This window comes from Tachypleus tridentatus, chromosome 3, assembly GCF_004210375.1.
Source record: "Tachypleus tridentatus isolate NWPU-2018 chromosome 3, ASM421037v1, whole genome shotgun sequence".
NCBI lineage: Eukaryota > Metazoa > Arthropoda > Merostomata > Xiphosura > Limulidae > Tachypleus > Tachypleus tridentatus.
In genome coordinates, this window is record NC_134827.1 from 71,918,139 (window position 1) to 71,935,423 (window position 17,285).

General features: G+C 34.5%; 1 protein-coding gene across 1 annotated transcript in view; it reads left to right on the plus strand.

The window, feature by feature from the left end:
- The window catches only part of LOC143247143 (neurexin 1-like), a 63,706-nt gene that overhangs the window by 2,687 nt on the left and 43,734 nt on the right, over window positions 1-17,285 (plus strand). Inside the window, exon 2 of the mRNA XM_076494748.1 lies at window positions 15,683-16,600. Within this exon, the coding sequence (XP_076350863.1) occupies window positions 15,880-16,600 (721 nt within the window). The 5' untranslated portion in view covers window positions 15,683-15,879. The remainder of the gene's footprint in view (window positions 1-15,682; window positions 16,601-17,285) is intronic.

The window sequence follows — 17,285 nt, forward strand, 5'->3', positions numbered from 1 at the left end:
CAAACCAGCCGTTTTTACATATATATTTTTTTCTCTACAAGTGGGTTTTCTCGACATCACTGATTAATTAAACAGTCTTTTTCAGTCTATGAAAGTTACCCAATAAAATAGTGATCTTCATCGTAAGAGACTTGTACACCACACCTACGGATTTGCACCATAATCAAAGATCTTTATTCTAAGATACTTTTTCATTAAACTACGTTATTCATTTTAAGATATTTGTTCATGAATATTGGGTTGTTCGTTCTAAGAGAGGTTTGTACATTCCAAGAAAACAAGAATTTGTATGTAAAGCTGTTTTATTGTCTGTAAGCGATTGCTATAAAAACTTGTGCTTTCCATTCTTTGAGATTTATAAAGAAAACAACATCCATTAATCGAAATATTTGAATGTTAAACTATATTCTTTATTTTAAGAAATTTGTATGACTAAAACAATATCCTTTATTCTAAGAAATTCGTACATAAAACTGTTTTCCTCATTTATTCCTTAAAGAACACTCTTTTCCAATAAATTTATACTTTAAATAACGTCCTTTATTGCAAGAAAGTTGGACCTTTAACAACATCATTTATTATAAATTATTCTAAACTTAAACAGGGTTCTTTTTTTCTACGAGGTTTGTATCTTAACGTTATTTATTTCAAAAGAATTGTAACTATAAGCAACATCTTTTATTTCAAATAATTTGTACATTAAACAACGTCCTTTATATCAAGAGATATGTGGTTTAAAGAAAATTATTTATTTCAAATTATTTGAATAATAATCAACGTTCTATATTCCAGTAGATCTGTACCTTAAACAATGTCTTTTATTCCAAACAATTTGTTCCTTAAACAACGTCTATTGTTCCAAGAACTATATTCTTGTCTGTAAGAAACTGTTATAAGAATTATTTTCTTCATTTTAAGAGACATTTACCTTAAATAACGTCTTTTATTTCGAGACAGTTGAATTTTAAGTCCATTTCTTATGTCTAATTGATTTTTACCTTAAATAACGTCCTTTATTCCAAGAGATTTCTACCATAATCAACGTTCGTCATTATTAGAGATTTGTACAGTAACAAAGTTCTTTATTCCAAGAAATTTGTACCTTGAATAAACAGTGGCGGCGCCAAGCCCCTTCTCAGCCCCCTAATATTGTTACCTACATATACTCATAAATTATGGAAAACACAAACGTCGTTGTTGCTTAACAATTAACATAAAAAAGACATAGATCTGTAGAACTCAACGTCTTCATTAAAACGGAAGTATGTGTCATGCGTCCCACAGCAACTTACTGATTGCACTGAAACTCATGCGCTGTATTGCCGCTCCCTGTGTAATGCCATTCTCTCTTGAGCTTTGACGAAGAATAGACAACCACGTTGATTTCAAGTTACAACAGATCATCAGGGATTTTACTTGATAAACCAAAGGTTTCACAGGTATTTACCCATTAATTTCATTTATCTTTTATTGAAAAGTAAAACATAGCATGCATGTATAAGTGTATTGTGTATAGATCAAAACTATGAAGCATTTAGCCGGTGTTGTGTCATCTGTGAGATCATTTTGCATTGTGTATCAGCCATTCATAACTGTACTGATGATTGTGGCATACACTTAGAATTGTGACTTACAATCCAATTAATGTTATACTTATGATTAGATAATAACCTTGCATGTTAACTGACCAAATAATATTTCTAAACAATTCTAGAATGAATTTTGAAATTGTCATTGGGCTATTTAGAAGTGCCTAATTTAATGTAATGTAGTAGTTACATTATTGTAACAGGTGCTTGTCACACATATGATAAGAACAATATCACGATCAAAGTTTGGCCTGTATGAATAATGTGAACTTATGTAGAAACCAGCCTTTCTGTGAAGGTCAACTGGGTGGAATTTAGGTGAGCTTCCTCTTTTACATATACGCATATGCTCATAAACAGATTATTTCTAATTTGTAATAGTGAATTGTTAATCAGAGTATGAGTTTCCAATGAAAACTGCATTGAAAACATAGTTTAAAATAGCACACCTTTCTGAAATGTATCTTGGTATTTACATTATTATAATTTACCATCCATACTTCATATTGATGGCATTTTGGGAAGCCCCTCCACAGTTTACCCAGCCCCCTTCAGGCCCCCAACGAAAATATCCTGGCGCCGCCACTGTAAATAAAGTCCTTTGTTCCAAGAAATCTGTACTTTTTACCACGTTCTTTGTTCCCCAAATTGTACTTTAAACAATGTCCTTTATTCCAATGAATTTAAACGTTCAACAACATTCTTTATTCGAAAAAAATTACAAATTAAACAGTGTTCCTCATTCAAAAACTATGCACTTTAAAGAATGTTCTTTATTCCAAGACATTTGTACCTTAAGCCGCGTTCTTGTCTATAAGAGAATACGTACGAATACCTATTCCTTCATTTCAAGATATTTGTAAATTAAAACCGATTTCTTCAATCAAAATTTGTACCTTGAACAACCTCCTTTATTACACTAGATCTGCACCTGAAGCAACGTCCTTTATTTTAAGAGATTTGTGACTTAACTTAGTTCATTTCAAAAGATTTTTTATCTAAAGCAAAATCTTTTATTTCAAGAGATTTATACGAAAATACGCCCTTTATTCGGAAATATTTGTACCTTAAACTGTCCTTGTTTATAAGAAATTGTATAAGAACACTTTGATCTTTATTCGTTTCCCGCTGGTGCAGTGGTAAGTATACGGATTTACAACTCTAAAATCAGCGTTCGATTACCCTCAATGGCCTCAGCAGATAGCCTACTGTGGCTTTGCTATAAGAAAACACACACACGTTATTTTCATTTCAAGAAGTTTGTGTGTTAAACGATGTCATTTATTCCAATAGATTTATAAATCAAACAGTGCTTTTATTCTTAGAGATTTGTATCTTAAAGAACATCCTTTATTAAGAGATTTGCACTTTAAATAATGTATTTTATTTGTTGCGTATTGTAATTTATCAAGAATGAATCTTCGATTTATTACGTTACGTACATTACGTACTACTATTTCAAATTACTGGAAATTTGAATTTTGAAGTATCAATATTATCAAATTTATGGTATTTGCAAACAAGACTGATACACACAATTTTCTTTCTTAACACAAATTATTTTAATGTACAAACAACAATGCAATTCACAGTAACAGTTATTATTAATAGTTATTATAAATGATGGTTTTTGTACAACAGTTTTACAAACTTACAGACAATACTGATTCTCATATCCGGTCTAGAACTGAATATTTTATCAACAGATCACGGAGAGAGAATTAATTTTATGTTGATACAAAACTACACTTCTTTTGATGGCTAGCTAGCTTGAAGCACCTGTAAGATATTTTGGCAGTGACAGTATTTAATGTCCTCGTAGAAATACTAATATCCGAAGTTAATTCACTGAAGTAAATAAGCAAGTATTCTTCATTATAAGATATTCGTACCTTAAGCCACATCCTTTATTTCAAGATATTTGTACACAAAACAGTGTTTTTTATTCCAAGGATTTGTACTTTAAACCTTTTTTTTCTGATAGTTTTGTTTCTAAACAACATTCTTAATTTGATGTGATTTTAGCATTAAACAGTTTTCTCCCTTCTAAGCAGGGGGGATGGGGATACATCTCCCCTTCATTTTAGGTGGAGGGTATGGTGCATACAATCATTTCCCCCTACAGTTTGGTCTGTTGAATTGTTTTATTGCATCACAGGCCTACAAATTGTGTGTTTGTTCTTGTGATTCTCGTGTTCTTGTTCTTACCAATCGAATTGCATAATTAGGCCTAGATGTAGGCTTTTTCAGTAGCCGAAATGTACATCTTTAATATAGGCGTGCTTCTACGCTTTTCGATATAAGCGATAGTTCGTAAGTATCAGTCAGTAGGCCTAAGTATACATGCAAGGCTTGCAAGCACTATCACAGAACCTACGTACGTAGTGTAAGATTAGACAATCAGACTCAAAAAGTCATATGCTTTCATTGTGCCAAGGCGGAAAATAGAGGCCTTTTTACAGGAAATTGGAGAGGCCAGTGGAGTATACCTTCATATCCACCGGTTTTTGCAACTGTAAAAAGGCAAAACAGAAATTCAGCGAACACCAGAAGTAGCAGGACGAATGCAAAAGAAGTCTAGCCAAAATATTCAGAAGTTTATGTTTCTTACTGCGTCAAGGTTAAGCATTACGTGGACATACTGATACGGAGGGGAACTTCCTGCAGTTAGAGGAAGATCCTGAGTTGACGGCCTACTTGCCAAAGAAAACCACATTCACATCACCCCAGGCTCAGAATGAAATAATGGAAATGTTCAGCCATCAAATACTGAGGAGCATAGCACACGAAGTGCAGCAAAGTAAAATCTTTGCATTAATGGTTGATGACACTCAAGATGTTACAGGTGCCGAACAGAAAGCAATATGTGTACGATACGTAGATGAGAACCTTGACGTCCATGAGACATTTCTTGGTTTGTACAGTGTTTCCAATACAACTGGTGAAACAATATCCTCGACTGTACTTGATGTACTGACTAGACTCAATTTACCACTGTCAGGATTAAGAGCACAAACTTATGATGAAGCCGTTAACATAAGTAGTGCGTACAGTGGATGCCAGGCAAAAATAAAAGAGAAGCAACCGTCAGCTTTGTTTTTTCACTGCGGAGCACATAAGGCTAATTTAATAATGCAACATGCAGTTGAAGCTTGTGAATGTGTTCGAGATTCTATCCAGTGGGTACATGAGCTTGGTGTCTTGCTTCAGAGGTCAGGCAAATACAAGACAATCTTTGAAAATATTGTACCATCAGACAGCCACAATGGTCCAGTTAAATACATCCGTCCACTGTGTCCAACACGCTGGTTGTGCCGCCTATCTGCAATTACATGTGCTAATGATCAATACAGTGACATTGTTGATTCTTTGTCTGAATTAGCAAATGAAAAACCAGATGTAGCAGTGAAAGCACGAGGACAGATTTGACAAAGGAAAGACAGTTTTAGGATTGTTGATGGTTCAGCATCCATTAGCTACATTGGAGGAACTGAACCGTGCATTCCAAGCAAAATCAGCGACAGTATCTGGCATGATTGAAACATCTGCAATGACAGTTGAGCAATTGCGGGTATTGCGAACAGGGGAAAATTACAAGAAAATATTTGATGAAACTGAGAGAAAGGTAACTTCCCTAGATTTGGTTCCTATTGAACTGCCACGCATTCGCAAACCCCCCAGAAGGATCACAGGTGATGGCTCAGCACACCATTCTGCAACAGCTAGAGATTACTACAGAAGCTAATATTTTGAATTTGTGGACACAGTCATAGACATCTGACCACTAGATTCAATGCAGACAACAATGACTTGAGGTGATATCTGGCACTTGAAAACATGATCACATCTGGCAAGATTAACAACTCAGTTATAAACTTCTATCCAGAAATCTCTGTACAACGGCTCGAGTTTCAGTTGCCCAATACAACTAATACAGAAGTTTGTATGTTAAATATATTGGTGTCAAAAAAGGAAAATTGTGTGTATCAAACTTCTTCACATATACCATAAATTTTATACATATTAACAGTTAATTAAGTTCAATAAATTTTCGGTCCTTTGAGACAGTTATACGAAACACGCATACCGTAATAAATCGGAGAGTTGTTCGAAATGAATGATAATACGTAACAGCTTTTAGTAATATATATAATCGAGTCTATCCTTCTTTTTCTGTAGTAGCACAGAGTATGAAGTCTGTACTTATTTGTTTGTAGTACACAGATTTTGAAATCTAAACATCTCTGTTTGTACTAATACAGAGTATAAAATCTATACTTCTTTGTTTGTAACAGCACAGAATATAAAGCCTATATTTCTTTCTTTGTAGTAGCACTAAATACGAACTCTATAATTTATTTGTAGTAGCACAGAGTTTGAAGTCTGTATTTCTTCGTTTGCAGGAGCACAGAGTATGAAGTCTACACTTTGTAGCAGCACAGGATGCGAAATCGTACTTCATTGTTTTTAGTAGCAGAGAGTATGTAATTTATACTTCTTTGTTTGTAGTAGCACAGTGTGTGTGTTTTTTTTAGCAAAGCCACAAAGGCTATCTGCTCAGCCCACCGAGGGGAATCGAACCCCTGATTTTAGCGTTGTAAATCCGGAGACATACCGCTGTACTAGCGGGGGGCAGTAGCACAGAGTATGAAATCTATAGTCTTTGGTTTTTAGTAGCATACGGTGTGAAGTCTACTCTTCTTTGTATGTATTACCATAGAATATGAAGTCCATAATTCTTTTTTTTGTAGTAGCTACAATATGAAGACTATACTTCTCTTTGTAACAATATACACAATGGCAATATATAATGGTAATCATAGCTTTCTAGGCTTATAGCTCATTCACTATGGCTGTCCAATAATATTGTTTTCTCTCTATCATCACGTCTTTGTTTATATACTAATCACGACGTTTCAACAATAGTCTAGCAACAAATAATGTTGCTTCTGTTTTTAAGAATTTTTTACAAGTTTCGATAAAAGAAGGAACTTGCGCAATACAGAATCAATAATATACGTCACATGCAAAAAAGAAAACTATACAGAAACAAGCGTAGTCACTAAGATAAATAAATGTACAACGGTAAATCTGTTACAAAGCAAAGAAGTCTAGTCTAGAAACTGTATATTGGTGAAAAGAAAAGTTACATTGGATACTGTATGTTACTTAAAATGAAGAATAAACTCAGTAGTGAGCATTACTAAAAATAAAAACACTAAACTCGCTCGCGCGATAAATAAAGATTGAAAGACTCAATACAATGTGTTATTATAAACAAAGAATGGCATGCTCTATAGTTTGTACTGTTAAAAACATAGAATGATATATTCCGTACTACGTACGGATAGGCTTGATACTATGCATTACTACAAACAAAGGAAAGGCTCGATAATGTGTATCACTAAAACATAAAATGATATATTCGACACGGTGTATTACTATAAACAAAATATTCTGGCGTAGCTGTGAATTACTACAAAGAGAGAAGCAAAGACATGAATAATGTATTACTAAAAACAGATGATAGACTTGCTTCTGTGTCCTACCGTAAGCAAAAAAAGATATGCTCGTTATTGCATATTACTACAAAAGACTGCTAGATTCATATGGTTCATTACTGCAAAAAAGAATCGACTCTTAGTGTGTTTTCTTGAAAAGAAATAATGATAGACTCATATACTGTGTTATTATGCACACAAAAGGCTTATTCGATACTGTATGTTACTGAAGAACGGATAGACTTTATACTGTGGATTACTAGAGACAAAGAAGTAAATACTGTGTATTATTACAAATTAAGAAATCCTTCTTAGGATTTAATACTGAGTATTACTAAAAGCAAAGGAGTCTAGTCTAGAAATTGTTTGTTAGTATAAACAAGTTTATACTCGATATTGTATATTACTTGAAATGTAGAAGGATGGACTCAATAACGAGTGTTACTAAAAATAAAAACGATAGACTTGATATTGCGTATTACCATAAATAAAGATGGATAGTCTCTATACTGTCTATTATCACAAACAAAGAAGGAGAGGCTCGAAAGTTTGTGTTACTACAAACTTAGAGTGGTATACTGAATACGGTGCATTACAATAAAAGAAGGTACTTTCATAATTGTGTATTACCACAAATAAAGTAAAATAGACTCGAATTTTGTATTCGTAAAAATAAAGGATAGATTCAGTACTGTTTAATACTAAAAAATGAAGAAGTAGAGACTAGATATTACGTGTTACTAGAAACAAATTCGAAAACATTGTACTATTAGAAACAAAGAATAAATTCGATAGTGTGTATTGCTGCACACAAAGAGGATTAGACTACATACTGAATATTACAACACATATAGAGAAGGATGGTTTTTTTCATTTTATATAAAAGAAACAAGTATGGTACACTTCTGTGTACTCTGTACTGGTATACCTCTCAGAAAAAATGATGTATACTTTGTTTTAGGGCAAACACGTTATACATGTTAGATGTTATACCCCATATAAGAAATACTTGCTGCTCTGAATGAAGAAAACAACCACAGGATAGTATACTCCATAGAAGAAAAAACGTGGTACTCTTTATGAGAACAACAACTACAGGATGGTGTACCTACTCCATACAAGAAAAACTTGGTACTATTTACGAGAACGAACAATAACAAAGTGGTATGCTCCATATGAGAAACACTTAATATTCTGTATCGTTACAAATAGCCTTATGATATACCTCATCCAAAATAATATTTGGGAGTTGGTAACATGGCAGAGCCTATTGACCTATTTCATAAATCTAATGTTTGGATAAAAGTTTAAGGAGTTTGAATAAGTAATATATAATGTTCACGTGAATAACAGGTTAATTAGCAGTGAGAGAATAGTAAAAAAAACTAATAATTTCATTATAAAAATGTAAAAGTTGTCGCTCAAAAATATTAAGTTTGTACGAAAAACATTATACATGTGATTGCAAATGGTGTCCAGCATGGTTAGCTGATTAAGGTGCTCAACTCGCAGTTTGAAGGTCGAGGATTCGAATCTTCGTTACACCAAACATGATCAATTTTTCAGCCCTGGGGCGTTATAATCTGATATTCAATACCACTATTCGTTGGTAGAAGAGTAGCCAAAGAGTTGGCCGTGGATGGTGATGACTAGCTGCCTTCCCTCTAGTCTCACATTGCTAAAGTAGGGACGGCTAGCACAGATAGCCCTCGTGTAGCCTTGTGTGAGCTTCACAAACAAAACATTTTAGATAATTAGATTTAGCAAAGAAAAAATAACTAGAAGAAAATTAGAAATTGTACACAACAGGATGGACAAAACATTTCATTTATTGCATCAAACCTATGATATATAACAGGTTCATAGATAAAAAGGGATAAAGATTTCTTTTACGGAAGGAGATGAATATTCATCCATCTTTTCTTCGTATTCCTTTTATTTTATTGTCATATGTATTACTCTCCTACCACTATACTTTCTGTTTTTTCCACCATCTGCATATTCAGTACTACTTTCATCTTCTCTCTAATGGTTTCGTTCCTTAAACAATGTTTTTATGATATTTTTGTCATCCATTCCCATCAGATTCGTTATCTACTATAGGATCTTTATCAAGATCCAGTAATGAATCCTATACAGCATGACTGGTCTTATCATCGTCTTATAAATATTCACTTCAGTCTGTCATATACCCCTTCACTTGTTTATTTCTTCCTTAACCTCTTCACACACTCTCCTCCTTACATCTTCACAGTGGATCCAAGATATGTATATATCTCCATATTCTTAAATTCTTTACTGAATTTTGCTAGGATATACTCTGTCTTTATCCTACTTATTTTCAAATCATATTTCTAGACATACTATCCACCTCAGTGATGTCGAGAAACCCACTTGTTGAGAAATTCAACCCAAACGAGCCGTTTTTGCATATAAAAATACTATCCACCTATCCAGTTCCACTTGTACATCAGTCTTGTTCTCTCTACAAAGTACATCACCTGGAAATAAGATACACAGTAGCACTTGTCTTTCTATGTTCCTGGATATTGTGTCTAGCACTTTTATGAAAAGAAAAGGCTGGTCCTTGATTGACTCCAACTTCTGCTGGAAAACTCCTTGAGTCTCCTACCACACTTCTGACAAGTGTATCCACTTCTTCTTACGCATCTTGGATCAATCTTACACACAGTTCTGGTACATTACTTTTTCTTTTGGAATTCTGGCTTTAACTTTTACCATACAGTTTCTTATCCGCAAGCCTCTCCCAAAGCTTCGTTGTATGACATAGGAGCCCTTTGTCTAACAATTGTTGCAATCTTACATATCACTCATTCTTTTGAATATCGGCACAATAATACACTTATCTTCCGCTATTATAACTTTGAAAAGCCTACATAAAATCTGATTACCTAATTTTTCTAGTTGCTTAAATGAGGTTTGGTTAGCTTAGGACGTTTATATTACTCTTAAAGGATTTCTGAAAGGTTTGCTTATGTTTTGATATAATGTTACGATCTATCATTTTATACTAGAAGTAAGTGTGTTTTGAAAAAATGCTTTGAATTACCGTCTACAAGAAGTAAATTTTGAGATAATGTTGTGAAATACAGTTTTCTACTAATGTTAAGTTATATGTTTCATGTAATATTGTGAGATTCAATACACAAGTTGTAGATTTTGATGTAATGTTGTCGTCTAACAGATACTACTTAAGTTGCATGTTCTGATGTGATGTCGTGCACTAACAATTTTTACTTGAGTTAAGTTGTATATTTAGTTGCCTAAGGAAATAATATCTGACAGCTTTATACATTCCTCAGAAAGAAGTTAAAAGCTCAGAGTTTGATGAAAAAAATACTTTTCTGTCAACAATGATAAGATATTCCTTCTGTAAAACGTACCAATATAGCGAAAATCATGATGGAAAACGACCTGAATAATGGCAACTTTGAAAAGTCGTCCATGGAAGTATTGATTTTCTCATTTTTGCGTTCACTGACTAGATTCACCAATTCACTAAAATGAATCACTGGCTTACATTGTATGTACATTAACGAAATTTCTTTGAGCACTCACTTGAAAACTTTTTCTAAGTTTCTCTCAGAAAAATCTATAGTAGTCTTAAATATTCGTGTTTTTAAAGAAATTTTAATAAAACCTTAACTGTTCTTGAGTCTATAGAAAACTAAACAGAATATTTAATTATACTTTGTTTAAACAATAGCTCGAAAGAATCTTGTCATTTACAAATTAAAGATGAAAAGAAATATGTAATGTTTTAATTTAAGACCAAAGTAAGTTTAATTACGTAAATTTGTTTGTCTGGTTCTTTTTCGAAGCGCAAGTCTACACAGTATGCTTCCTGAATTTGTGCCAACTACAGATATTAAACCTCGATTTTCAGTGTTATAAGCATGCAAGCTTGCCGCTTATATACTATGGGAATTGCGTTAAATTAATTCAGGGGTGTGCAACATTTTTCGTCGGTGGGCCATATAACCAACTTCATCAATCAAGCGGGGCCACTTAAAAAACAAGCTTATTCGTGTACATGCACAATAAATTAAAAAAAAAATTCTCAAAATGCAAGCAATAATATTTTATATTTTTGCATGAGTGATCAGTTTAGTGCGACACTTAAAATTTAGAGTCCTTGCAGAGCTTGTCAATATCAGCTTTGACAGAAGTGGTTGCCACTCTTAACTGACTGGTCAAATGTTCATCAGTCAGCTGACTTCTACATTTGGTTTTGATGAGCTTCATTTTGGAGAAAAATTGCTCACAGCAGTAGGTGCTACCAAAAAGGGAGGCAATTCTTTGTGCATGACGGGACAAATTGGGAAACTTTTCACGTACACAGAGTTTGTAAAAGTCTAGCAAACTGTTTTCAGAGAATTTCCTTTTAGTGTCCATGTCAGCCTGCAGTTCAATGAGTTCCATTTGGCAATCATCAGGACTGTCTTCCACTGCCAAATCAAAAGGTTGAGCGAACAATTTCAATCTAATTTCAGTTTGTCTGAAATCTGGAAATCTGTTTGCAAACTCATCACGCAGCTTTTGTACACTGGTTCCATATTTGGTGCAATCCAGATTAGGAAATTCCAGTTTCCTGGTTGCAAGACATGTAAAATGGGTCAATATGGCTCTTCTCAACTGAACCTGGAAAAGTTCCAATTTCTTCCCAAAAGCACAAATATGCTCAAACAACTTATTCACAAGTTGACTTTTCCCTTGTAGTTTTAAGTTTAAATCAGACATATGCTGTGTAATGTCTGTGAGGAATGCTAAGTCATTCAGCCAGTTCTCATTGCTCAAGAAGTCCACATTCTGACGTTTGCTCTCCATGAAGAACTTAATCTCCTCTCGCAGATTACAGAATCTCTTCAAAGTAGCAGCTCTACTAAGCCAACGTACAGCAGAGAAGTACAAAACATCTGAATACTCACTGTCCAGCTCATCTAAAAAAGTTTTAAATTGTCGATGATTTAATCCTCGTGTTCGAATATAATTTACGCATTGGACGACATTTTTCATGACTTCTGCAAAATCCAGAACTTTGGTGCACAAGCTCTCTTGGTGAATAATGCAATGGCTTACAACGACGTCTTGTGCTCCAATTGCAGTTAGAAATTTCTTGGTGAATCCATTTGTCCTACCTGTCATGGAAGGAGCACCATCTGTTGTAACACCACATAATTTATAAGGATTCAGTTCAAACTTTTCTACAACCTTAAGCACTTGTTCACAAATATCCTGTCCTGTGGTTGTGGAGGAAAGGCTTGCCACATCTAAAAAACTCTTCGAAAACATCAAAGCCTGCAGTAACAGCTCTGATGAAAATGACAAGTTGGGATGTGTCTTTGATATCAGTGCTTTCATCCAAAGCCAGACTGAAAGCTTCACACGAATTCAATCTCTCTTTCAAAGTTTCTTTGATGTCCTCTGAAAGATCTTTTGTCCTGCGTGAGACAGTAAAGCGGGAAAGGCTAGTTTGCTCCACCAAATATTTTTTCTCTGGACATGCATATTCTGTGAATATTGTTAAACAATTTTAATAAATTCTCCATCACTGAAAGGCTTTCCCTTTTCTGCCATACATTCACAAAGCTTAAAACTCAGTTTTGTCACCAGTTCTGAATTTTTCTTGAAAGTGGTAAAACACCTTGTTGCTTTTCAATGGATGTTTTAAATGTTCAATTTTGTCCTTTCGTGCCTGACCAACAATTTCATCAAACTGGGAGGAGTGCTTAGTTGCGTAATGTCGCTTAATATTGTACTCTTTCATGACTGCAATTGTAGTTTGACAGACGAGGCAGACAACACCTTGATTATGTGGGACAACAAGATATTTTGTGCACCATTCACTGTTGAATAACCTTCCCTCATCATCAATTTTCGTTTCTTAACTGCTGACATTTTACTAGCCCTGAAATCAAAACAAAAATTATTCTCACGAAAATAGCAAAGTAGAAAAAACATAGAATTTATTTACACATGGAACCTCTTATGGACAGAAACACATGTTTCTAAATTGACATCCCGATCATAGCCTTCCGGTACTTAAATTAATTGAGAATAGCAAAATACAGTGTGACCTCGCCTATTCGCGGTTCGCCATTCGCGGCCCCGCATATTCGCGGGTTATGCGCGGACTGCGTTTTTGTAGGTCACAGAGACTGAAAGGGCTTTTCGAGGAGATTTCTGTTGTATTTACTCAATCAAGCCGTTTTTATCAATTGTCGTCTTCACCAAACAAGATTGGACTGCTATTGGCTGACTGCCTCAGCTTCCCCAACAACGCAAACGGCAAAGCACAGCCCGGTAACGCACGGTACAATTTAGTGAAATACATAACAGTATGCAATATTGCTACATTATTACTGCATCAATGAGTATAAGTATCATTAGTGTTTGGGAAGCATTTCATATAGTATATAATCGCATACATATACGTTTTAAAACTGCGTCCAATATTCGCGGTTTTTCGCTATTCGCGGGAGGGTAAAGAACGTAACCCCCTCGAATAACGAGGTCACACTGTACATAGAATCAGATGCATCTGAAAGCAAAAATTTTAATAAATTCAGTAAAGTCACAACAATATGCTAAATAATAATCAATTTACCTTCAATCTCTTGTAGTAACTGTAAAAGGTAATAAAATTTTCACCAATAATGAATGACGGACAGCAGAGGTTAGGGAAAATTGTCGCCAACGGGCGAAGGCGAGGTTCAGGACAATAGTGCTAGTGCACGTCACCTATTCATGCCCTAAGGAGGCCGACCAATCGAATTCGGCCTGCTCCTCTCTAGCAAAGATAATTTTAGAAGTTTGTCGAGTCGAAGCCTGGGAATCCCGTAGGATCGATGCTTTTAAAAATATTCCATTTGCGTTGGATTACAGATCAGGCCACATGGTTAGATTACAACAACTAGGGCCACACTAAATGTCTTGGCGGGCCGGGTTGTGGCCCGCGGGCCGCCTGTTGCACACCCCTGAATTAATTGTTTATTCTACAATTGAACGTAAATAAAACAAACACACTAATGTTATATTAACGATGTGTTCTCAACGTGTTACACATTTGTAAAATTGAAAGCGATACCTTTTGAACATCTTTCGCAAGGTACCATTACGTGTAGGAATGAGCTAATTACATTCTGTAGTTTTTGAATTAGCCGCTAAGTCTGAGCTGGTATCACTTCATTGGCCTTGTGGTGAAGTACCACTCAATCTAAATTATTTTCTGTAACAAGATTAGAATGGCTAGTCATCGGAAGATAGCGATAGTTATTTAGTCTTTCACTAAACGTAATTACCGTTTTATCTTTTTCTGGAACTTTTGGAAATTTTCAACGCTCTTTTTTTCTAGTAAAACATAATTTTCGTAAAATATGAAACCCTGAAAGATTAAAAACATTATTTCGATAGAAAATAAGTACGATGCAATGACGCTGAACGACAATCGTATATTGCAAGAGAAATCGTTTGGATGTTCTCTAAGCAACTGGAAAAGGTTTTGAAGTCTCAAACTTATATTTCTAAAAATAAATGAATTACTCTCATACATTTCATAGCAATATTGTATAATAAAAAATACCATTTGATTGCGTAACGCATGCATAGAGAATTGTTTTTTTATTGCTAAACTGTATAGAGAGCAATGCTAGTACATTACCTAATGTATACACAGAGAGTTGTTTATTTGTCACTAAGTGGTATATCAAAAAGTACTATTAAATTACCTTTACGTTCTTGTTTTGAATTAAGCACAAAGCTATATAATGGGCTATCTGCACTCTACCCACCACGGGTATCGAAACCCGGTTTTTAGCATTTTAAGTCCGCAGATATACCTCTGAGCCACTGGGAGGCAAATTACCTTTCCCTATATGTTTTACTAATTAATTTTCAGTACTTAAACCCCCATCTTATCTCATCATATATCCGATATAAAGAAGTTAATACACGAGGAAATGTATAGAAAAAATATTCTTATGCCTGTCCTAAAAGTAATAATTGTTTTAATATAATGAGATTTATACAGTTTGGATTAAGTGTGATTTTCATAACTGAGTTATTTTGAAAAAATATTCTCTTTTGTATAATAACCTTATAAAAACATCTGAATGAAAGCGTTTTTTTTTGGTACAAGCTATTTAAACTCAATATCAGACGTTCTGTTTCATTCACACTTCCTTCTCAGAATACTTTCAGAACGTTTTGGGCCAGCAGTTGACTCACAATCTGAAGGTCGAGGGTTAGAATCTTCATCTCACCTGACCTTTTAGCCGTAGAAACGTTATTATGCTAGGCCAATCCTACTAACTGTTGGTAAAAAAGTAGCCCAAGAGGTGTCTATGGTCGATCATGGCTAGTTGCTTTTTTTTAGTTTTTCACTGGTAAATTAGAGACTGCTAACACAGCTAGCTCTTTGTGATCAATTCAAAACAAACTAAATAAATCATAGGTTGTTAAATACTTTCTTATTTTCGTGTTTATTTTTCCTTTGGATAAGAGTTTAACTTAGAGTCTTTCAAATGCTTTATGATAAAAATTTACTTCTGACTTGCTTTTTTTATGTTACAGATCCTCGGTTCTTTACAAGGAATTATTAGAATTTGTGCTCTGAAGAACAATTGAGTCTGACCTGGACTCGCTGAGGACATCGTAGCAGATTGTTCAAACCCCATTTATTGAGAGTTGTAGCTAATACTGTTGGAGAGTCAGAGATTTGGCTTGGTTTACTTGGACCAAGTTTTGTAGTTTATAAAACCTTTATCAAGATGACTAATTCTAAGCAGAGTTTCTTGTTCCTCATCTTTTGGTTTACCACATGTGAAAATTTTATCTTGGAAGGATCGTCCACATCCCACGCTCAGTTCAACAAGTTATTCTTGGGATTAAATGGTTCCCTGACGTTTGAGTTTGAAACCAGTGAAGTCAATGGACTTTTGTTTTATACTGATGACGGAGGAAAGAACGATTTCTATGAGCTCAAACTTGTTGAAGGAACCTTAAGGTTAAGATGCAATTTCGGGGCTGGGTCTGTCCTTTTAAGAGTTGGTCGAGAGTTAAATGATGACAAATGGCATCGTGTAGAAATTGTACGAAACAAAGAAGAGATTTTATTACAAGTTGATGAAGAAGTTGCAAATTGCATACTGTCCGGAAAAGATCTTGATTTCGGCAACATTTCAACGAACAGCCTTGTGTTTTTTGGAGGGCTACCTAGCTGGTATAAAACAAAGCTTTATCAGTTGTCTCTGCTCTCCGCTTTCTACGAACCTCACTTTAAAGGAGCTGTTCGAAACGTTGTTTATGCTAGTGGTGAAGAACCACCTCAGAGCGAAGATATGATAGCCTTTGTAGGAGTACGAAGTGAAGACATTAACCATTGCCAATACCATAACCCTTGTCAACATGGAGGGATGTGCATCAGTACAGACAAAAGCAGTATCTGTGACTGTCACAATGTAGATTACATAGGAAACTTTTGTGAGAAAGGTGTGGCCATTTTTATCTATTTGGGTATATCGATCTTCACGAATCCGTTTTTGCTAATCATATATATATCTTGGTTGTCTTAGATACACCTTTAATTTATGTTAGAATAGGTCTTTGTTAACCCAGGACAAAGCAAGTACCGAATGTTTCAATATAAACTGATATAAGTTTGCAAACGCTATTTATAACACTTTAGTGTTAGGTTTTCTCATTAAATATATTTTGGTAAGGTATTTTGTTGCAGGTAAAATGCTAAACTCCAGATTTTTCTACAAGTGTCTGATAAAATTGTTTGTTATTTCTAATACATCGTTTATGATGTCCAAAGAACCTGTCTCATTATACAAATTACACATATAAATGTTTAATCTATGATACTTATTTTAGTAATGATATATATATATAATAAATCTTGTAAAGTAATTGTATAGCTAAGTGTATTTATATTTCATCTTAATAATAATGATATTATTTGTCACAAAACATGCAGACATTTTGGCCAAGATTGTATGAAATATCAGCGACACTAAACGTCTCTCTAACATTACAAATTATGCACCATGTATGAACTAATTAAATCAAGTCGCCAACAGAACTGATCTTCTAACACTTCTGGCTCCCCAGTGGCACAACAGTATGTCTGCGGATTCAATACCAGTGATGAGCAGAGTACAGATAGCCAATT